The 22,927-nt window shown below is 45.0% G+C and overlaps 1 protein-coding gene across 1 annotated transcript in view; it reads right to left on the bottom strand.

Annotated features, from left to right (window-relative positions):
* Window positions 1-6,272: 6,272 nt before the first annotated feature.
* INTS9 (integrator complex subunit 9) overlaps window positions 6,273-22,927 on the bottom strand; it is an 84,521-nt gene continuing 67,866 nt past the window's right edge. Inside the window, exons 11-17 of the mRNA XM_010967825.3 lie at window positions 20,874-20,934; window positions 18,197-18,368; window positions 16,751-16,875; window positions 14,711-14,878; window positions 9,111-9,209; window positions 7,995-8,132; window positions 6,273-7,064 (exon numbers count right to left, since the gene is read on the bottom strand). Coding sequence (XP_010966127.1) covers window positions 6,888-7,064; window positions 7,995-8,132; window positions 9,111-9,209; window positions 14,711-14,878; window positions 16,751-16,875; window positions 18,197-18,368; window positions 20,874-20,934 — 940 coding nt within the window. The 3' untranslated portion in view covers window positions 6,273-6,887. The remainder of the gene's footprint in view (window positions 7,065-7,994; window positions 8,133-9,110; window positions 9,210-14,710; window positions 14,879-16,750; window positions 16,876-18,196; window positions 18,369-20,873; window positions 20,935-22,927) is intronic.

The raw sequence follows: 22,927 nt of genomic DNA, 5'->3' as shown, positions 1-22,927 counted from the left end.
TCACGTGTCAGTTAGATTCAGCCTTTTCAGGTTGGCTTCCTTCACTTAGCAATATGCATTTAAGGCTCCTCCATCTTTTTGTGGTTTGATAGTTAATTTTTCTTTTTCTTGCTGAATAATATTCCCCTCTGCATGTATTGTTTCTTTTTTTGTTCAGTTACAAGAATTCTTTATCTTGGATACCAGTCTGTTGTCAGGTGTATGTTTTATAAATATTTTCTCCAATTTGTGGCTTGCCTATCCATTTACTTTATGGTATCTTCTGATGAGCAGAAACTTAATTTTGATGAGATCTTATTTATAACTTTTTTCTTTTTTGTCATTGCTTTCTGTGATTCAGGGAACCTGTGCCTTCATGATCCCAAGTCATGAAGATAGTCTTACGTTTTCCACTAAAAGCTGTGTGGTCTTGGACCCCTCCCGAGCGGATATTTGTGTGTGGTGTGTGGTGGCGGTCAGGGTTCTAATTCTTTCTCTTTTTGTATGTGAATATCTAGTTGTTCCAGCACCACTCGTTAAAAAGCATTTCCTTTCTCTGCTGCATTGGCTGGGGCCTTGGTTGACGACAGAACGGCTGTGTGAGTGTGGCTGGGTGTGTCAGAGCTCTCCTTCCTGTTGTGCTGATTTGTCTGTCCCTGCTGCTAGTCCCGGACCGCCTGGATTAACGTAGCTTTCTCGTTCACCTGGACGTGAAGAAGTTTAAGTTCTCCAACTTGCTCTGCTCATTCTTCTCAAAATTGCCTTGGGTACTATGGTTACTTTGTATTTCTATGTATAAATTTTAGAATTAGTTTGTTTATTTCTTTTTTTTCCCCTTAAAAAAAGGTTTTCTAACCTGCTGGAATTAAAGATTAAAAAATTCCTGTATAATATACAGAACTAAAAATGACCATTAGCCACTTTTAAACATACACTTCTTGTGGTGGCTCACAGAGAATGTGACAATGAATGTATGTATGTTCATGTACAACTGAAAAATTGTGCTCTACACTGGAATTTGACACAACATTGTAAAATAACTATAACTCAATAAAAAAAAGTTAAAAAAAAAAACATAACACTTCAGTAGCACTGAGTACATTCACAACGTGTAACTGTCACCACAAGCTATTTCCAGAACTTTTGCGTCTTCCAAACAAAGTCTGTACCCGTTAAACCAGTAAGTCCCCAGCCCCTCTTCTCTTAAGCACCTGTTACGCTCTGTCTTTTCCTGTGGATTTGTCTGTCCTGGACGTTCATATGAGCGGAATCAGAGTATCAAGCCTTTCATGTCTGGCTTATTTTACTTAGCATGTTTTCAAGGTTCATCTATCTTGTGGCATGTGTCAGAATTTCATTCCTTTTTGTGCTGGACAATATTTCACTGTATATTGTGTGTGTATGTATGTATACACTGTGGCGTAAAATATGGCACATATATTTTTTTGTTCATCCATTCACCTGTTGATGGATACTTGGGTTACTTCCACATTTTGACCATCGTAAATACTGTTATGAACATAGTGTTCAAGTATGTGTTTGAGTCCCTGCTTTCAGTTCTTTTGGGTACATACCTATGAGTGGAACTGTTGGGTCATATGGCAACTCAGTGTTTAACTTTTGGGGGAACTGCCAAACCGTTTTCCACAGCAGCTGCACCATTTAATGTTCCCACCAGCAATGCACAAGGAAGGGTTCGGTGTCTCCACATCCTTGCCATCATCACTTGTTTTATAATGAATGAGTTTTAAATTACAGCCACCCTCGTAGGTGTAAAGCGATACCTCCCTGAGGGTGCGATTTACATTTCCCCAGTGACGAATCATGTTCAGTACATTTTCATGTGCTCGTTGGCCACCTGTATACATTATTCAGAAAAATGTCTATTCAAGTCCTTTGCCCATTTAAAAAAAAATTGGATTTTTGTTGTTGTTGTTGTTACCCACTGGGATTTTGATGGGATTGTATTGAGTCTAAAGATCAGAGGGTAAAACTGAAACATTCGTCATGTTGAGTGTTTTCACTTATTCTAGTATTTTCTATTGAGATATTACTGACATATAACGTATGTAGGTTTAAAGATTTGATACACACATTGAGAAATGATTACCACATAAGGTTAATTATCTCCATCCCATCACATAATTACCAGTTCTGTGGTAGTAACTTTTAAGATCTACTCTCTTAACAGCTTTCAAGTATAGAATGCAGTGTTGTTAATTGTAGTCACAGTGCTGGACACTGCATCCCTAGGACTTACTCATTTTAAAGCTGGAAGTTTATAATCCCCACTTCCCCCACCTCCTGGCCCTGGCAACCCCCATTCTACTCTCTTTCCTCTGAGTTCAGTTTTTTAGATTCTTCTTATGAGAGCATACAGTATTTGTCTTTCTCTGACTTACTTCATTTAGCATAATGCCCTTAAGGTCCATCCATGTTGTTGTAAAAAGCAGGATTTCCTTCTTATTATGGCTGAATAATACTCTGTTGCATATGTGTATGTAGCCCACATTTTCTTTATCCATTCATCCATCAGTGGACACTTAGGTTGTTTCCATGTCTTGGTTACTGTGAATAATGCTACAATGAACACGAGGGTGCTGACATATCTTTCAGATAATGATTTCATTTCCTTGGGATATACACCCAGAAGTCGGACTGCTGGATCATATGGTAGTTCTTTGTTTTAATTTTTTGAGGAGCCTCCATTACTGTTTTCCATAGTGGCTGCACAAGGGTTCCCTTTTCTCTTCATCCTTGCCAAGACTTCTTGTTTCTTGTCTTTTTGTTAACAGCCATTCTGACAGGGTGAGGTGATATCTCACTGTGGTTTTGATGTGCATTTCCCAGATGATTCGTGATGCTGAGCACCTTTTCATGGACCTGTTGGCCATTTGTATGTCTTCTTTGGAAAAATGTCTATTCAAGTCCTTTCCCCATTTTAAAGTCAGATTCTTTTTTTTTTTTTTTTTTTATTGACTTGTATGAGTTTCTTATGTATCTTGAATATACCCCTCATCAGATAGTCGGCAAATACTTTCTCCCGTTTGGTGGGCTTCTCATGGTGTTGGTTTTCCTTGCTGAGCAGAACCTTTTCAGTTCGATGTCGTCCCATCTGTTGATTTTTTACTCTTGTTGCTTGTGCTTTTGGTGTCACAGCCAAAAAACTGTTGCCAAGACCAATGTCAAGGTTTTCCCGTTTTCTTCTAGTTTTTACAGTTTGGGGTTTTACGTTTAAAAAGTGTTTAGTGCTTTTCAAGTTAATTTTTATGAGTAGTGTTAAGACAGGAGTCCAGTTCCTTTCTTCTGTGCATGGTTCTCCGGCTTTCCCAGCACCACTTACTGAGAAGACTATCCTTTCCTCACTGGGTCTTCTTGGCTCGCTCCACCGTGTATGTGTGAGTTTATTTCTGGGCTCTTGATTTTGTTCCATTGGTGTTTGTGCCTAATTTTATGCCAGTACCATACTGTTTTGATTACTATAGCTTTGAAATAAAGCTTGAAATCAGGAGTTGTGCCTCAGGCTCTTTCTCATGATTATTTTGGCTATTCAGGGTCTTTTGTGGTTCCATACAAATTTTAGGGTTTTTTTTTCTTCTGTGAAAAAAATGCCTTTGGAATTTTAACATGGATTGCATTGAATCTATAGATGGTAAAATGCTTTCATGATGTGATTAAAACCTATGATGAGATCCAATACAGTGTTGGCTGCAGCCTCCAGCAAGATTAGACATGTTTTGTTCAGTTCTACACTCTCTCTCTCCACGATTTGGTTGTGACTTCCTTCAGAATTGTAGCTGGTTACTTCTACCTCATTCTGGGTTCAAAAGAGAGTAATGTTATTTACCCCCAGTTCCACTGCAGTGCATCTGAGAACATCAGAGGTCTTCTGCCTTCCCACAGGGAGGCATGGAACAGTGAGACAACGTTCAGCTGTCCTCTGGCTGCAGGGGAAGAACAACCTGGGCCAGAGAGAAGTGGCCCCTTTCCTACCGCCGGTCTGCTTGGCTCCTGTGAACAAATGACTGTGCAGCTCTGGGGGCTTCTCCACCCTTCTCTCCATCGAGGCCGCGTTGCACAGGCGGCCCTCGTTTTGCTGTGCTTTGCAGATACTGCATTTCTTACAAATTGTAGGTCTGTGGCAGCCTTGCGTCAGGCAAGCCTGTCGGTATGCCATTCCCCAGCAGCACTAATTTTTAATTAAGGTCTGTTCAGCTTTTTTTTTTTCTTGAAATAATGCTCTTGCACATTTCATAGACTACAGTATAAACACAGCTTCTGTATGCACTGGGAAACCAGAAAATGCCTGTGCCTTGTTTTACTGCAGGGTTTGCTTTATTGTTGTGGTCTGGAACCAAACCAGCGGTATCTCCAAGGCATGCCTGTAGTTTGGAAAGGCCAACTTCTGTCTGTATTATAAGGCAACTGTGAGGGCCAAAATCCTCAAGCTGCTTCCGGGAGAGGAGCAGTTGTTACCTCTTCTTAAGAAATGGCTAACAGGCCCGTCTCCCCTCCCCAGCTCCTGACCCCTGATCCTCATGTACAATGTATGGTCAGGCAGAAGCCACAAACTTACCAGCTCTGTGTGTTTAAGAAAGTTAACCTCTATGCCTCAGTTTCCTCACCCAGCACCTGACTGTAGCCCTGCGGAGAGACGACCCTGGGCCAGGAGCACCCAGCTCAGCCATACCAGGATTTCTGACCCACAGAAACAGTGAGATAATAAATGTTTTGCTATTTTAAGCCACTAAATTTGGGGGTAATTTGCTACACAGCAATAGGTACACTACTTTGTAGAAAGATTGTGAGAAATAAGAAAATCAGGTTCCTCATCCCCATTTTAGTGGATTTTTAGTTACTGTTTAATCATTAGGATTTTTGGGGGGGAAATTTTGTAAATGTCAGGCTCTTCACCAGGTCGGTGTCAACAGTCAGGGGGCTGCATTTCCAGTAACAGAGCTGCCATCAGTGGTATGACCCTAGCAGTGAAGGCAAGTCCCCATTTCTCCTGGGTCTTCTACACACCAGCCTGGTCGGGCACCCTCAGCCCTGAACTCACGGCAGCCTTATTCATGACCGCTCTCCTGACATGCGAGAGGGCCAGCTCTAGATTTTCCCTCTGTTCTAGCAAATGCTTCTTCCTGCCTCTGGCTTCTGCCACTAGTAACTTGGTTAAAATCTTCGTAATTTAATTATCTCCTGCTAACAGTTTATTGACTAATTTGTATTTACATACCGTTTGATCCCTCGAGAGGTGGTTACTAAAGAGACAGTGCTTTGGGATTGATTAAGCCCTTCACAGAAATCAAACTTGGACAAATTCAAGCCATGCCCGGACATAAGTTATTAGGAAAGTTAAGTGAAATAACCACTTTGATTTTATTCTGTGCTGCTTTGCATTTTTCAAGATGTCAAACACTTTAACAAAGAACTGAACTGCGTTTCCCTCGGGGGTTTGTTGGGAAGCACGCCTGCAGGTGCACGTTCCCCACCTCCTCCTCCTAAGAACAAAACTGTACTTTGGAGCCAAAGCACGTCCATCTCTTTTAACGGGAATCCTCCCCCACCGCTGAGGCTCCCACAGTGTATTGTGTAGACACAGCCAAGACCCCGTGGTTGGAATGACCTGCACCTTGGGGGACAGAGACCCACCGAAGCATTCCCGTGCCCACATCTGGCAAGTTGGAGATGGCAGAAACAAAGCTGCCTTTTTCCTCCTCCAATGGAGAACTCCTTCCAGGGGAAGGTCCAGTCCAGAGAGAACCGCAAGTCACCTCTCCATAAAACCTGCAGGCAGCTCTATGGCATTAGAGCTCTGGGGTCACTACGCCCCTTGGTGATGCTCAGCTGCTGGCCGAGCTGGAGGACTGACTGCTGACTGAATTGCAATCAGTCTGAGAAGGCTGTAAGCCTCCACTTCCGCTGTGGCCAGTTCCGAGGCCCGGGTGCTATCCCTGCCCCCCCCCCCCCCCCATTTTAATACTTGCAAAACTGGCAGGTGTGTTACAACGGCTGCTGCCTTAGAGTGGACGTAAGCTGGGCAACAACCTGTTTTAGACAATTCCGTTACTTCAAGTGCAGTAGTTTACTATTACCAGTGGGTCTCCAGGCATATAGGAGTTTAATGCTCAGCTGAATGCAAAGAATCCTGACGGACCAGGAGAGGCAGCGATGGGCCACATGGAGCCTGAGATGCTGGTTCAGGACCTCTGGAAGGTCAAGGCTGGTGAGCAGTCGGTGTTGGTGGTTTTCATAGTTTAAGAAATGTATTAATGCACATACCAAACTAAAACTTGTGTTTTCTAAGTTTATATTCTGTATATTTTCATATTTTTTCAGATACTAAGTGAATGTATAAATTATAGATTCAACAGAACACAGATACTTCTATAAAAAAATAAATTTTAGTAGCAAATGGGCTCACATTATATAAAATACCGATACATGGGTTCATTTTACTAGTTTTGGGGGTATCATCTTTCTTATGAGGCACAGCACTGTAGACGAGTAAATAACGAAGTCAAAGACTAGCTGCCCTGCCCGGGGCCTGTGAAGCCACAGACACCAGGCCACATATCATCCCTTTTTACTCCCCTCCCACCACTGTGCCCCTGGGAGCCACTGTCACTCTCCTGCCGTCCTCAGCTCGCTGCCACCTCCCTTCCGGCTGCCCGAGAGCCAGGTCAGGAAGAAAACGAGTCCAGCTGGAAGGGGACACTCTCACCTGAAACAGTGCCACGGAGCCAGCCCGGGAGATCGCGGCCGTGACTCCTGGTCATGTCCCTCAGCAGCCGCTTCTTTTGTCAAGCCTGAGGCCACCCCAGGGAGCAGCCTGGCCTCACGCCCCCCGCAGCCGGGGTGGGCCCTGCCGCGAAGGCTGGCAGGTTTCAGGAGGGAGGCGGCTCTACTCAGAACTTCTGTAGAAACTTGAGGACAAGGTCCCGCAGGCGCACCCTGAGCACCTCGTCATTGTCACAGATGATGTGGGTGGAATCTTCCTCAATCTGGATGAGCGTCTCTGCTTCCTGCAGCAGGACGATGTGGCCCTTGGCTGTGTCTTCCACCTTAATGTCACTGAAGCCGTGCTGCTCCAAAAGAAAAGGGGTGGGAGGATAGCTGAGCAACTGAACTCTAGAAATGATACTTCTAGACTTGGCTAAACTGAACATTCTAGAAGAAACTGGCGTTTTGGACACTTCTCGATACAATTCTTCAGACTAGTCACAGGACCTACTACAGCAAGAGAGTTCAACCAGCTTCATATACATTAAGTGAAGTCCCCAAATATGCTAATCTCATGCAAAACAGCAGAATTCCTAGGACCTGCTTAAGCTTTTGAGAGTTATTTGAGGGGCACATCCAGGCACCGGGTTCAGGAATCTGGGATGCTGGGCTGTGCATCACCAGCCTCCACACCATGCCTGAGGACCCTGGTTTAAAAAAGCTCCATCCTGTCCCAGGAAAACGCCATTCTTCACAGCAGGATACCAGACCGTGTCATGTGGCAGATCCCTCCCAAGGGAGAAGATAAGGCAGCAAACCAAGTATTTCTCCAGTGCTGCCTCTGATGCTCACTCAGAATATTCCTACGCAGCGGACATACAGTGGAGAAAGAAAAGAAGTGGAAAGAAGACTGATTTGTCTCAAAGGGACACAAGACAGGTAAAAAACAAGGCCTGGGGAGATTCTCGACACTTGGTTCTAGAAAGCTCAGCATCGTCTGGGGCAGGCACTGATAGTTCTCCTGCAGGAGGAGATGGGGCAGATATGGTCGGGGCAGTCGTCGGGGTCAGGTCCCAGGGTCAAGTCCTGGGTGAGCCAGGCAGAAGAATTAAACAAAGTCTTTCTGGGAAAGCAAGTTGTTTCAAGCTTAAGTCCCGAGGAATCAGGTACTGGTGTGTCCACAGCCCACGGCGGGGGAAGTTCGGGGTGGGGTGATGCTTCCCGGAGGAGAAAGCAGCTGAGCAGCGGCAGGACGGACGGGGCCGTGCAGACAGTGTGCACTTAGCACTCACCTTCTCCAGGGTCTGCACAAACTGTTCCACGGGGATGGAGCCGCTCAGCAAAGGCTTCAGAACCTTGCAGTCTGGAATGTCATCACTCGGCCGCTTTCGCTTCTTCCCGCCCGTGGGCTGGGCGGGCCGGGGCGGGGGCTGGCGCGGGAGGAAAACGGGGAGCAGCAGAGGTCAGTGCGGGCCCCTGGGGCTCCAGCTAGATTCCCACACAGCACAAACAAGCTAAAGCCAAACTAGCCACCCAGAATCCGTGTCTTATTTGGTGTAGATGTCTCCTCTTAGCGTGCTCCATGTGTAATTTTCAATCAGTTCAGAACTGTCTGAGTAGATTCTTAGTAAGCGTCCTGGCAGCTGCAGGTAGAGCAACAGGACAGCGGCCAAGGACACTGGCTGTGGGGACAGATTGGCTGGTTTTAATCCTGGTTCTGGAGCCTTTCACAAGAAAGTGAAGGTCAGAGAAACTGCCTATAAACTGGGGGTAATAAGGGAATGTGGTGAGGATTAAGTCAGACAGCTGAGAACCAGCGGGGTCCAGACATCATGCAGGGGCACCAGAGCGACACCGCCCAACCCTGAAAGGGGTTCTCGGGGCGGGGGGGTGGGGGGGGTGGGAAACGTGCCGTGATGTGAGGGGAGGGAGGTGCCCAGGCCTCCAGGCCCTGCCTGCCTCCTGCAGGTCTGTTGTGTTTCGGGGCCTCCCATGGGAAGGTGGGCCCCCCAGCCCCCGCCCTGCGGCCCCCAGTCTCAGGGTGGCCGACTGGTAAGAGCCTGTCTAACAGCGTGTGGCTGGGGGGCTCTGAGGGATGCTGACGCGCTTGGAGCTGAAAACGGCACTCGGGACCGGTGGCCCTGTCCCTGTGGGTAGTCACTTCTCTTCCCTTTTCTCTCCGAGGCACGTGGCCAGAGGAGTAAGTATGGGGAGTGTGTACGTGGTGCGCCTCTGTTGCAGACCGAATCCCTTGCGTAGCCTGTTCTCCGGTGTCTGCTAGTGTGGGAGGCCCCGTCCCGGGGGCCTGGACTGCCAGCACCTTCTTGGCAGGAAGGGGTCTAGTGTCACAGGCCCCAGAGGCTCATCGTGGATTCGAGCCCAACCCCCCATCCCCCCCGCGGCGGTACCTGAAGGACGTGCTTGTTATCTTTCGTGTGCAGCACGGCCGACACGGTTGCCAGGGAAATGCCAGGCTTAATCTCCATGGGCACCAGCGAATCCGCGAGCTGGGAGCAAGCAGAGGGGTTTCAGTCAGGCTCACTGTGAAGTGGGGGGAGCCACTGTGCCATCCAGAGTCGGGAGGCCACGCTGGGCTGCAGCGCCACCCACCGCAGAGCTCAGGGACGGGTGGTGAGCCCCCCAGGGTCTGCTCACCAAGGCCACCGGGCTTGCAGCGCCACACACCCCTGCCAGCCTGGTGGAGAAGTACCAGGCAGGTGTCGGAGCCGAGCCTTGAAGGGCTACCATCATGCATGCTCTTTTCTTCTAAATTTTTATTTACATCGCTGTAGGCTAAAATCACCAAGTAACTTTAAGAAAGAAGGTTAAAAAACTTAATTTTTAATAAAAAATACACCCCCTGCACACACGTAACTGCAGTGCAGAAAGGAGGTGAGCTCGTTCAGCCACAAGCACACCGGTGCTGGCAAGCGCCCTTCTGGAATTCTCCCTCTGGTCTATTAATGCAGGGGTTCACCTGCCCACCGGGGGGCTGGCAGCAGCCCCAAGACCCCGTGGACCCCACAGCCAGCTGTGCTGGGCCCCAGCACTGCCCACCAATGGGCCAGCTGCCTCTGCACCAGGCAGAGGCTGGCAGTAAACTGGGCTAGTGGCCAGCCCCACCTCCCAGCGTGTCCACAGCCGTCAGCTCGGCCATAACAGAAGGGCCCACATGGCCCTCAGAGAAGACACCCCAGAGGGGAGTGTGCTGCTAGGCCCCACAGGATGTCTCCTACAAAAGTCCCGTTCTCAAAGATTGGGAAATGTAACTGACTTCTCTAATACATAGAAATAAAAACAGAATTAGGCAAAAGGAGGAGGCAGGAATGTGTTACAAAGGAACAAAATAAAACCCCAGAACACAGCAAAGAGGGTAGGTACAAGCAATTTCCCTGATAAAAAGAGTTGAAGGTAATGATCACAAGGATGCTGAATGAACTCGGGAGGAGAATGGATGAATGAAGACAATGAGAAGTTAGAAGATTTTAACAAAGAGTTAGAAAATACAAAGAACCAAATAGAGCTGAAGAATACAATAACTGAAATGAAAAATACACTAGAAGGAATCAAGAGTAGACTGATAGATGAGACGGAGGACAGATCCATGCACTGGAAGGTGGAGTAGTGAAAATCACCCAAGCTAAACAGAAAAAAGGGAAAAAAAGATCCTTTAAGAGACTTCTGGGACAATACCAAGTGCATTAACATTCACATTATAGGGAACCTAAAAGGAGAAGAGAGAGAGAGGCGGGCAGAGAACTATTTGAAGAGGTAACAGCTGAAAACCTACCTAACCTGGGAAAGTAAACAGACATGTAGGTCCAGAGAGTCCCAAATAAGATGACCCAAAGAGGTCCACACCAAGATGTACTGTAATTAAAACGGCACGAATTAAAGATAAAGAATCTTAGAAGCAGCAAAGGAAAAGTAACTACATACACGGGGAGCTCCCATAAGACTACTAGGTGATTCTTCAGGACAGAAGAGAGTGGGACAACACATTTAAAGTGATGAAAACCTGACAAACCAGAACACTCTTCCTGGCAAGCCTCTCGTTCAGATCTGAGGGAAAGATAGAAGAGCTTTACAGACAAGCAGAAGTTCAGCATCACTGAACCGTCTTTGTAAGAAATGTTAAAGGGGCTTTTGATCTTGGCCAGAAGGCCGAGAATTCAAAACCTGTACCTCTTGGGGAGGAATGGAAATGCTAGCAGCCTTGACTGTGGTAGTGGTTTCTCTGGTGTGTACACACATCCAGCCAAATTCATCCAGTTGTACATCTGAAATCTGTGTGGTTTCCTGTTCAGCAACCACACCACAATAAAGGTGTTAAAAAAATACAGGGGCTTTTCTAAGTGGAAAAGAAAAGGTCACAGCTAGAAGTATGAAAATTACAAAAGAAAAAACCTCATTGATGAAGGCAAACATATAGTAAAGGTAGCAGATCAATCACTTTTAAAGCTAGTAGGAAGGTTAAAAGACACAAAAAAGCAAAATCCTCTGTATCTGCGATAAGTAGCTAAGGGATGCACAAAAGAGATGTAAAATATGAAGTAAAAACCATTAAATGTGGGGGAGGGCAGTAAAACTGCAGGGCTGTTAGAATGCACTGGAATTTAAGAGATCATTCACTTAAAATAATCACATCTGTAGGTTTTTATATATAAATCTCATGGTAACTACAAACCATGAATCTATAATACAAACAAAAAGATAAAGGAATACCAATGTAACACTAAAGATAATCACAAGGGAAGAGAGCAAAAGAACAGAACATAAAAGAACTACAAAACAGAAAATAATAAAATGGCAGTAAGGACATACCTATCAATAATTATTTTAAACGTAAATGGACTAAATTTGCCAATCAAAAGACAGGGTACTGAGTAGACTGGAAAACAAGACCCATCTATATGCTGCCTGTAAGAGACTCATTTCAGAAACAGGACACACACAGACTGAAGGTAAAGGGTTGGAAAAAGATGTTTCATGCAAATGGAAATGAAAAGCAATCTGGAGTAGCTATATACATATCAGACAAAATAGAGTTTAAGACAAAGACTGTAATAAAAGGCAAAGAAGGGCATTACATAGTGATAAACAGGTCAATCCAGCAAGAAGATATAATATAAATGTATACGCACCTAACACAGAAGCTCCAAAATCTATTAAAGCAAACATTAATGGACTTAAAGGGAGAAACTGAAAGCAATATAATAAAGTGAGAGACTTTAGCACCCCATTTACATCAACGAACAGATCATCCAGACAGAAAATCAATAAGGAAATACTGGCCTTAAAATGACAATTTAGACCAAGTGGACTTAAGAGATACATAATATTCCATCCCAAAGCAGGAGAGCACACGTTCAGGTGCATATGGAACAGTCTGTAGAATAAATCACATGCTCAGCCACAAAACAAGTGTTGGTAGATTTAAGAAGACTGAAATCATATCAAGCATCTTTTCCAACAACAATGCTATGAAACTAGAAATCAACTATATGAAACTTCAAAAATTACAAACATGTGGAGGCTAAACAATATGCTATTGAGTAACCAATAGATCACTGAAGAAATCAAAGAAGAAATTGAAAAATACCTTGAGACAAATGAAAATGTAAACACAATGACCCAAAACCTATGCAGTGTAGAAAGGCAGTTCTAAGAGATGTTTATAGTGATACAAGCCTACCTCAGGAAACAAGAAAAATCTCAGATAAACAAGCTAATCTTACCCCTAAAAGAACTTAGAAAAAGAAGAAAAAACAGAAAGCAAAGTTCAGATCAGAGCAGAAAGAGACAAATAAATAAGATCAATAAAACTAAGAGCTGGTTATTTGAAAAGGAAAGTGAAATTCATAAACCTTTAGTGAGACTCATCAAGGAGAGAGGGGCCAAATAAAGCCAGCAATGAGAGAGAAGTTAAAAGCAACACCACAGAAATACAAAGGACTGTAAGAGATTACTATCAACAATTACATGTTAGTATGATGGACAACCTATAAGAAATGTATAAATTCCTAGAAACATACACTCTCCCAAGACTAAATCAGGCAGAAATAGAAAATACAAACAGACCAATTACCAGATAACTTCATGTCTGAATTCTACCAAAAATTTAAAGAGTTAACACCTATCCTTCTCAGACTATTCCAAAATATTGAGGAGGGAGGAATACTTCTAAACTCATTCTACAAGGCTAGCATCACCCTGAAACACAAACCAGGCAAAGCATTAAAAAAGAAAATTATAGGCCAATATCACTGATGAAAACAGATGCAGAAATTCTCAACAGATTATCAGCAAACCAAATTCAAAAGGATCATACATCACGATCAAGTGGGATTTATCCCAGGGATGGAAGGATAAGGATAGTTCAAAATCCCAAAATAGTCAATGTGATAGATACACCACATTAACAGAAGAATAAAACTAACATGATCATCTTAATACACACCAAAAAAGCTTTTGACAAAACTCAACATGGATTCATGATAAAAGCTCTTAACAAAGTGGGGATAGCGGGGACATAGTAAAGGCCATATATGACAAGCCCACAGATAACATCATACTCAACAGTGAAAAGCGGCAAGCATGTCCTCTAGGATAAGGGACAATATGAGGGTGCTCACCCTCAACACTTTTATTCAACACAGTATGGGAAGTCCTAGCCACAGCAATCAGGTAAGTGAAAGAAATAAAAGGAATTCAAACTGGAAAAGAAGAAGTAAAACTATTGCTGTTTGCAGATGACATGATACTATATAGAGAAAATCTTAAAGACACAACCAGAAACTGTTAGAAGTAATAAATGAATTCAGTAAAGTTTAGGCTACAAAATTAATATGCAGAAATCTGCTGCATTTCTATCCACTACCAACAAACTATCGGAAAGAGAATTAAGAAAACAGTCTCATTTACGACTGCATCAAAAAGAATAAAACACCTAGGAATAATTCCAACCGAGGAGGGAAAAGACCTGTACTTGGAAAACTCTAAGACACTGGTGAACAAAACCGAAAACACAAATAAATGGAAAGATCTACTGTGCTCACAGATGGAAAGAATGAATATTATTAAAATAATCACACTTCCCAAGGCAAAGTGTAGATTCAGTGCACTTTCCATCCCACCCGCCCATTGATGGCACCTGGTCGAGCTCCGCCCCCAGCCTCTGTCAGGGTCACGGGAGTGGGCAACATTCAGGGGATCAGACTTCAAGTCCGAGATCTGGATACTCTCCTGAGCTCCAGGGGAATCTGGGGACTCTGCTTCTGATAGTAAATTTTCCTCCCTCTTTTTCCTGTTTGTTCAAAACGTGTTCAAGCGTCTGGAGAGGCAAGAGGAAGCCAGAGCGGCCTCCTTCAGAGCCCTGCACACTGTCACCGCGGGCGCCGGGCCACGGGCCTCCTCTCACCCTCCCTCGCGCCCAGCGTACCTCAACTGTCCGGCACGGGCGACATACTTTTTAACTTTTTCCCTATTAAAACATGCTCAGATTTCATATAACTAAAAAGATTTAGACTTCACTGGAATAAAACCTTTATGTTACACTAAAATGCGTGCAAATAATGAAGTTTACATTCCTTACTTTTTAGTTACTCTTATCTCCTTCATCTGTCTCTGGCTGTGGTGAAACTTGCCCCTCACTCATCCCGGAGGCCCAGGAAGGAGGAGCACGCCCACAGCCCGAAGGCGGTCAGGCCACAGTGGGCCCCCGCATTTCCGTTCTCGGGGCTCTGCCTGCGCGCTGGCCTCCGGGACCCCCCGCCCCACCTTCAGGCCAGCGGCGCTCGGCGGGCCTGATGCTAACGGCTGTCACTCATTGCCTGACAAATGAGCAGCTCTGGAAACCCCACCTCTCTTCCCAGTTACCTGCTTAAGGGTCTATGTGCTTTGGTTCATCCCCGTGTGACACAAACTCCGCAGAACGCCGCCCACCTGGACGGTCTCCCAGAGACGCGGGCGGAACCCCGGGGGTGGCCCCGCAGCGCGGGGCGCTCACCTCCGGCATGATCTCGATCTTCTCGTAGCGACGCCGGAAGGGCAACGCCAGGACCTCGGCGCGCCGGTAGGACATGGCAGGCGGCTGGCAGTCAATCATCAGGTCCACCCTGTGGGACTGCGCTGGGGGCGGCTGCGTGTACTGCTCGGGACAGACCACGTGGAGCGGCTGGGGACCGGCGGGGAGAAACAGGCCGTGAGGCAGAGCGCCAGGCCCAGCCCGATATTTCTCCCTGCCTGAACTCTCATCCTCCCAGCGAGCAAAGTCGGGGGGAACAAGGATAAACATTCCAGGGAAAACCTGACCTGCCAGCCATGTGGATGAGCGAGGGGTTTACTGCCTGGGTTTGCACGTGTTTTTATTTTTTCATTATATTTAAGTCTCTTGGATGGTGGCCTCCTCAAACTGGTCTCTGAGCCCCTTGAGGGCAATCTTCTTGTCACTCACTGTCACTGACTGGTACTGCTACTGGCTGACTAGGAAGAGCTGTGCCTTTCTGTGCTAGCTGGGCTTTCTGGGGTGCGCGTTTCTCCTGGTGTCTGCAGGTCCACTGGTGTTAGGCAGTGGGCAAGGGTCAGGCCATAGCCTCAACTGTGTATGACACAGAGTCAGGGACAGGTTTCTCTTCTTTTTTCTTCTTCTTTTTCTCTTTTTTTTTTTTAAACAAAATATCTCTATTTATTATCTTGCGAGAAAAAGAATTAGTAAGCCAATGTTTACTTTGGACAGATACCACCCAACTGCAAACCGACCCTGGCACCCAGAGAGTCACTGTATTGTCACTGCTTTTACTTAAGAGACTGGACCAGGACTCAAGTTCCCCGAAGAACGAGGCTTCCAACAGGCCTGACAGGTTGCATTTCCAACAGTGCCTGCTCTTTAGGACTGTCCCCTCTCCTCCTCCTCAGACTGCCTTCTGCTCTCCTTCCTGACCCGTCAGCATCTTGTAATTCTGTCTCAAAGCCAGTTGACTCCACAGCCATCGCCTGAGGACTCTCCCCAGGCTGTCCTCGCCCTGGCTCGGGGACTGCGTGTGAAGTTACTCAGGAATGAAAACAACAAACTCTTCACTGTCCCTTCCAGCCTACTGATGGGCACACAGTGGGCAGTAAATCAATCATGTAAACCAAGCCGGTGAACTGCTCTGTGTCTAGAGAAAGCCCGTGTGCTGGTGGTCACCACCCGCTCCCTCTGCGCTCCTGAGGCCTCCAGCTTTCTGTTTCTTGTTACCCCTTCCTTAGACTTTCATGTCAGTGCCTCTCCTCCTGAGGTCAAAGGTTCTGTAAAGAGGAGGAAAGCGAACTCCTGACCCAGGCCAGGAAGCGAAGGGAGCTAAGCACGCCTCGCTGACAGACCAGGTGCCAGGGCCCCTCAGGGCCCCTCAGCGCCCACGTGAGGTCCCGGGACATCAGAAACCTTCCTCTCGCCTGTTCTGAGCTGTCTTCCTCACCGTCAACCCCACCCCTCCAACCGCCCACCGGGGACCACTGGGTGCTAAGTGGCCTGGGGCGGTCAGCTCTTCTCCCCCATTCTCCCTCCTCATCTCTGGAGCAGATCCTCCTCCTTTCACCCAGACTGCTCCCTCCCTTTCTCTAGGGCAGGACACGCAAAATAAAAAAACAAAAGCACTAGCAAAAACCGAACTGAAACAAACCACTGACAGAAAGCGTCCCTACACGGCTTGTGGGCCTAGCCCACGTGTACCACAAGGGCTCAGTCCGTGTTTCATTTCAGCTGTCTTTCAGCATGATGAGTATGTTTCTATAATGATTTCTTGGGGGGGTAGGGGACACTTTGCTTTTAACTGGACACAAATGGTCCTCATAAATGATAGGCTGTTCACGCTTTCTTTTCCTGCCACCTCTGATTTCTAGAGCAGAAATGTCTTTCACGGGGTGCAGCTACTAGTCTGGAGTCTGGAGGACAGGGGTCCCAGCACCCTGCAGACCCTCAAGGGGGGAGGAAGACAAGAGGGGCAGCGAGACCTCCCCCACCACTGCAGGACCCCCGGGGTGCCAACAACAGAGTTTCCTTCTTTACCTGCACTTCTTTGAGCAGCTTTGACACCTGGATGAAATTCAGTCGTGTATCAATGGGGCAATAGATGCACTTCATGGCCAAGGGCTGGTAGGGAGCCAGCGCTTCCAGGTATGAGAAGTCAGGTTCTAAGGAGAGAGCAAGAGAGAAAATGTAAATGCAGACGACAGAGGAGTGGACAAGTGGAGCAGGGATGGGATGGGGTGAGCCAGGAAAGGCCAGATTCCTTATCAGAGAGAGAGAGCAGTGACTTACGACTAAGGAGAGGGGAGGCTAGACTGGGTGCGGTGGGGTGGATGTGGAACTGCAGGGATGGGTGTGGGCTCTAGGTTTTCAACACAGATGGAGGGATGGATAAGACAAGTAAGTAAAGGGGGAGAAAGGAAAGCTTCTCTCTACAACCAAATGCCAACAAATAAATGTTAAGAAAATGATGAAATGGAAGGAAAAAACACCATTTGGCAATCATTACAGCAATAATTTACTCAGACGAGCATCGTCAATAGATGCTAGAAGAAGTCAGACAAACATCTGGGGAAGACCAAGACAAGTACCCAGTCCCAGCGTCCCCGCAAGATACTGATCCAACACAGAAGCGGTAACTTGGCAGTGGAGAGCCCTGGACAGCCACGCGGCCCAGGCGCTCAGATAACCCCGGCTCGCAGACAAATCACAGGCTGCCTGCTTGACAGGGTGCCCCCGGGAGGGAAAAACGGACTGTGACCCCAAGTCGACAAGGTGCTTGTGCTGAGACAGTGCTGCTCCGTCAGCAAAGCCAGCGCAGTGTGCCAGGAAGCACCCCTGCTGGATGGGCCAGCGTGTCCTCCCCCGACCCGCTTCCTGCGGTGGCCTGGCAGGGGCTGCCCACCTCGGGCCAAAAGCACTGGCCCAGTCCTGGGCGCAGAACAGATCTTAGTTCCCAACAGTCTGTGTCCTGTGAGGACACCACTTCCTACAGCCCCCAGGCTTCCTCTCACCCCCCCTCCCCCGCCCAGGCTTCCTCACCCCCCAGGCTTCCTCTCCCCCCAGGCTTCCTCTCCCCCAGGCTTCCCCTCATCCCCTTAGGCTTCCTCGCCACCCCCCCCCCCCGGCTTCCTCCCCCCTCCCCCATCACAGGAACTCACCTGGTGAACTCAGGATAACTGATAGAAATTCCAGAGTTTTAAATGACTACCCCTCCAGGGGATCCCGTTTCCCCAAGAAGAACCCTCCCCCCCACAAATGAGGCCAGCACAGGCTGCCTGGGGGGATAACTGGACTTTTTGCTTTGTTCTTACCTTCTCCCTTCTGCTTTCTTTACCCTTGGGTATTTACAACAGAATAGTGTTCATATTTACGCCTCACTGTCAAATTCTTTCCCGGGGGTCTCTAGCTGGTAGGTACATCCTACCAGGCACTCAGGGGTGGTCCCAGGGGAAAGGGCAGGGTTTTGTTTGTTGGCTCACTTACCTGTGAATATGACGGTGTTGAGACTTGACTTTCCCCAGAGCTCCATGAAGTGGACCACGTCCCCGAACCGGAGGGAAGGGTGTCCGGTGAAGACCACACACGGCTGCCTGAAGTCATTGCTGAAGTCTCCATGGATGCTGGGATAGTGCTTCAGCTTGTTGGTCTGAATGAGCTAGAATACGTATAAAAAGCACGTGAAGAGATGTTAGCCAGCCCAGGAAGGAAGAACTACAGCATGGGAAAGTGAGCAGAACAAAACAAAAAACACAAGACAACTGCATTAAAATTAGCCAGAGATCCAAAATTTTCACCTACAATGTGACTTTCTCAAAAGATGGGATCTTTGGGTCAAAATACCATACTTAACGGAAACTTTTATTCAGGTTGTTATGGCCTGACTCTAACCCTTCCTTGATAGTTTCTTCACTCCCAGCCCCATGCCCAGAAGTCCCCGTATCAGTTACTGTTGGAAGTACAAGTAACCTTCCCCAACTGTGTGCATGGACGGGATAAGAACGGTCAGGATGGAGCAGTCACCGCACTCCCACCTTCCTTCCAAGTTATACACAAATAAAACTGACAGTCTTCATCACCTGTCTGGCCAGAATCATTACTTGCCCCGGTTAAATGGGTGAGCGGCTGACTTAAAGGACCATAGGACTAGTTCTGCTGTATCCACAGATGTCAAGGAGATAAACAGGATGCTAAGAATGGCAGCAGGTCTCTGCATATATCTTAAGTCACTTTTTAGGCAAACTAAGATAAATTCATCTTTTTTTTTTTGCCAATTGGATCTACTTTTCCAGCTGATTTAATACTTTTGACCATCCAGAACTACCATTGTGCTGATTTAAGGTCCAAACTGTACAGGCAATGAAGCTGCAGGGTGGGAATTCTGCAGAGCAATTGATTATCAGCACTAAAGGCAGAACTGTATTTTCCCATGGGCACTGACCACACAGTACTGACTACCAAATCCATCACGCCCTAATATTGACAAGTGCGTTTCCGGAAGGCTGACTGCAGTCATGGTCTTTCCATGTTCCTGACTGTAAATGGGACAAAGGTCATCGTGACAGACATGTGGGTAAGACGGTGGGAACACCTTTAGAGAACCAGTTTTAAAGAAAGGTGAACTGTTATTAGGGGAGTGTAAAACAGACTTTCAGTGGCAAAGCCCACTGTAAAGTATGTTTTGCTACACTTAATTTTCTGACATTATTACATTTCCAGCCTGAATTTCACTGTAGTAACGACAGAGCTTGCAAAACCCTTGGCTGCTGTAAGAGAGTTATGAGGACTGCAAATAACTGCCTCAAATCCTTCCAAGTGACGTTCTGCTTCAGGAAAGACCTGTCCTTTGGAGGAGGAAAAGAGTGGTCAAATTTAAAATAATGAGCAGTACATCTGTTGCAATTTACTTGAGCCAAATAGTTAATTGTATAAGAAATAAGTCAACTAAATCCCTATACTTAAGCACCTGCACAGACATCTCTAACTTGATGAAATTTTTACAAACTGAAAACGTCCATGTTCCCATAGATAGATTAAGGAACAGCGTTACCACCTCCTCAGAAATCCCCCTTTGTCCCCTTCCAGGTACCACTGCCCCCACTGCTACCTCCAGGACACCCACTATCCTGGCTTCTAATATCACAGATTAGTTCTGTGTGTGTTTGAATTTTTATACAAATAAAGTCATGCCATATCTACTCTTTTGTATCTGGCTTCATTCACTTATTACGTTATGTTTGTGAAATTGATCTACATTGCTGCATATAACTGGAGTTCCTTCATTCTCTTTGATGTAGTGTATGGCACTGTGTGAATACACCACAAAACCCATCCGAGCGTTGATGGGCATTTGGGAACATGTCAGCACTAATACCAAGAGGGCCATGAAGGCTTCTGTGCATCTCTCTTGGGGACACACCTGCATTTATTTCTGTTCCGTATAGATTTCAGGAATGAAACTGCTGAGGCACAGAGGATGTCACAGTCCTATGCTCGGCTTTAGCAGATACTGTCAGTTATCTCAAAGTGCTTATACCAATGTAAACATCCTTTTAAAAAAAAAATAACAAAAAACTGGGAGCAGCTCTACTGTCCAGTAGCAAGGGAACAGTTAAGTGCATTATAGTATGTTCATGTGATACACCATGGAATATTAGGCAGTAGAAAAATAAATGAGGCACACAGAAAAATGCCCATGATACCCTGTTTGGTGAAAGAACCAGTGGAAAAAAATAGTCATATAAAAACACTCACTGGTTCTGAGGAAGGGGGAATTTTTCTATTTTCTAAACTGAATTGTTATCTTTATCATTAAAAACTTACATCAGTGATAGACATAACTAACTGAAAGGAGAAAGTAAGTAAAAGACTACGTAAATCTGGTATGCAAAAAGGTCAGCAGACACTGGAATAAAATTCCTCGCTTGGTCAATAAAACAGAGGTAGGCTACTAACAGAATGATATACTGGTCATATAATGTTATAATAAGAAGAGAAAGTGATGAATCTTGAGTGAGAGTACTTCGCTGCCATCTTACAAGGGAAACCAAGTGCTGTATCAGTTTACCTTGGGATTTTTAAAATTTAATGACCTGCTATCTCTACCCACATCCATTTATCTACATTTATTTCTTACACTGATCCAGTAACTGCATTTTCTTACCTCTGCATGAGGAAAAGGCGGTTCTGGGAGATATACCTTAGTCTGTTTGTTGTGACAAAGCCTTTTTAAAAGAGGAAAAACACCAGCATGTTAGGTCAGGGCGCATGGTGGCATCTGTTGCCACCTAGTGGTAGCAGAGCAAATTCTGAATACTGAAGCTTATTGATAATTTTCCTGCCAATGAATATCATTGTGAATAAAAGCCAGTATTTGCGGAGTATTCAGGACATAAGTCTCTTGTGAGCATTTATTTATTTGTTTGTTTGTTTGTTTGTTTTGTTTTTAATTTTTTTTTAATTTGGGGGGGTAATTAGGTTTATTTATTTTAATGGAGGTACTGGGGATTGAACCCTTGACCTCATGCATGCCAGGCATGCACTCAGCCATTGAGCTATACCCTCCCTCCGTGAGCATATTTTTAACCTCTGAAATTCCTCAATGTATTTTTTCTTAAAAAAAATAAGCTTCCTATTTTGGAGTAATTTTAGATTTACAGAAAAGTTGCAAAGACAGTACAGAGTTCTCGTGTACCTTTCACCTGATATCCCCTAAGTTAACACCTTGCATAACCCCGATATGTCTGTTAAACTAAGAAGTTAACATTAATACATTACAATTAACTAACCTCTAGACTTTACTCAGGTTTCATGTTTCCACTAATGCTCTTTTCTGTTCCATGATCCAATCCAAGAAACCATACTGCATTTAGCTGTGATGAATTTTGAGGAGAATGTGATATGCTTATTTTCAGAGACATGGCTTTCTATTTTATACGTGCACTGTTTCATTAATAGCAGAACTGGGAACTCAAACTGGAGAGGAACTAATCTCTCCAGTAACTCCATCTCAATCTACAGACACTGAATGTTCTAGGTAGTCTATGTTTCCCCCTAGTCAGATATGACATTTAAAATATGGAGATTTCTGGATAAAGCAGATGTGGCAAAATGTTAACAACTGTTAAATCAAGGTATGTGGGTGTTCTGTAGGTTTGCCGTTTCTAAAAGTTTAAAAGGAAAAAATATATGTAGTAAAGTATATTTGTTAGAGCCTGCTTCTAAGAATTCTACCAAAATATAATTAAAGCATTTCCACAATTCTAATGGACATTACTTTTGGTGGAATAATTCGGGACTCCAGAGCTTGGATTTTTTCTGAACTTCATTAATACAATCTATCATCTAATTCTTCCTATCCTCAGTTTACTTTAACTTGATTTCAAAAACATCACTTTATACCCTTTTTGGAAGAAGATGTAAATATAGAAATAAGATACATTTGAAGGGTTACTTATTATTAACATCTAAACAGACATCAGTACTGTCTTTATTTCAAACTCAGGAAGAGAGACAAATGAAAGAGCTTAGTTTAAAAGTTTGATTTAGACTGTTGCAAAGGGTCATATGCTATGTCAATTAGCACCAATACATAAGACTATAAAACTAAAATACTTTGTCAAAGAAACCAAAGCGCTAAATGCAATGTGGTACCTGGACTGGATCCTGGAACAGGAACCAGGCATAAGTGGGAAAACTGGTGCAACCTGAATAAAGACTGAAGTTCAGTTAATAATCCTGTGCTTATGTTAATTTCTTGGTTTTGGTGCAGGACACGTGGCTGGGTAAGGTCTTAACATCGGGAGAAATGGAGTGGAAGGTATATGGGAGTTCTCTGTACTCTCTTGGCAACTTTTTTGTACCGAAAATTACTTTCCAAAGTAAGAACAAAATCAAAGACAAAATTGAAAAAAGTATCAAAATGGGAAAAAATGCCTGCAGAAACATAACAAAATGTTAATATCTTTAATATATAGAGAGAGTTCAAATAAATTTCTACAACACCTCTAATACATAAATGGGCAAAAAAGGAACAATTTACAGAAGACGTAAACATTCTTCTGGAAAGTAATTCAGATTTGTATAATGAACATTAAAACATATTTATACATTTTTGTTCCAGTAATCTTATTTTTAGTAACTTACCTAAAGCAAAAGATGTAGTCATATATACATAGAATGGTATTAATTGAAAATTTATTACTAAAAGGAAAAAAA

The sequence above is a fragment of the Camelus bactrianus genome, chromosome 31 (assembly GCF_048773025.1).
Source record: "Camelus bactrianus isolate YW-2024 breed Bactrian camel chromosome 31, ASM4877302v1, whole genome shotgun sequence".
Taxonomy (NCBI): domain Eukaryota; kingdom Metazoa; phylum Chordata; class Mammalia; order Artiodactyla; family Camelidae; genus Camelus; species Camelus bactrianus.
The sequence above is the reverse complement of the archived record's forward strand: the minus strand, read 5'-3'. Positions and strand labels throughout refer to the sequence as shown.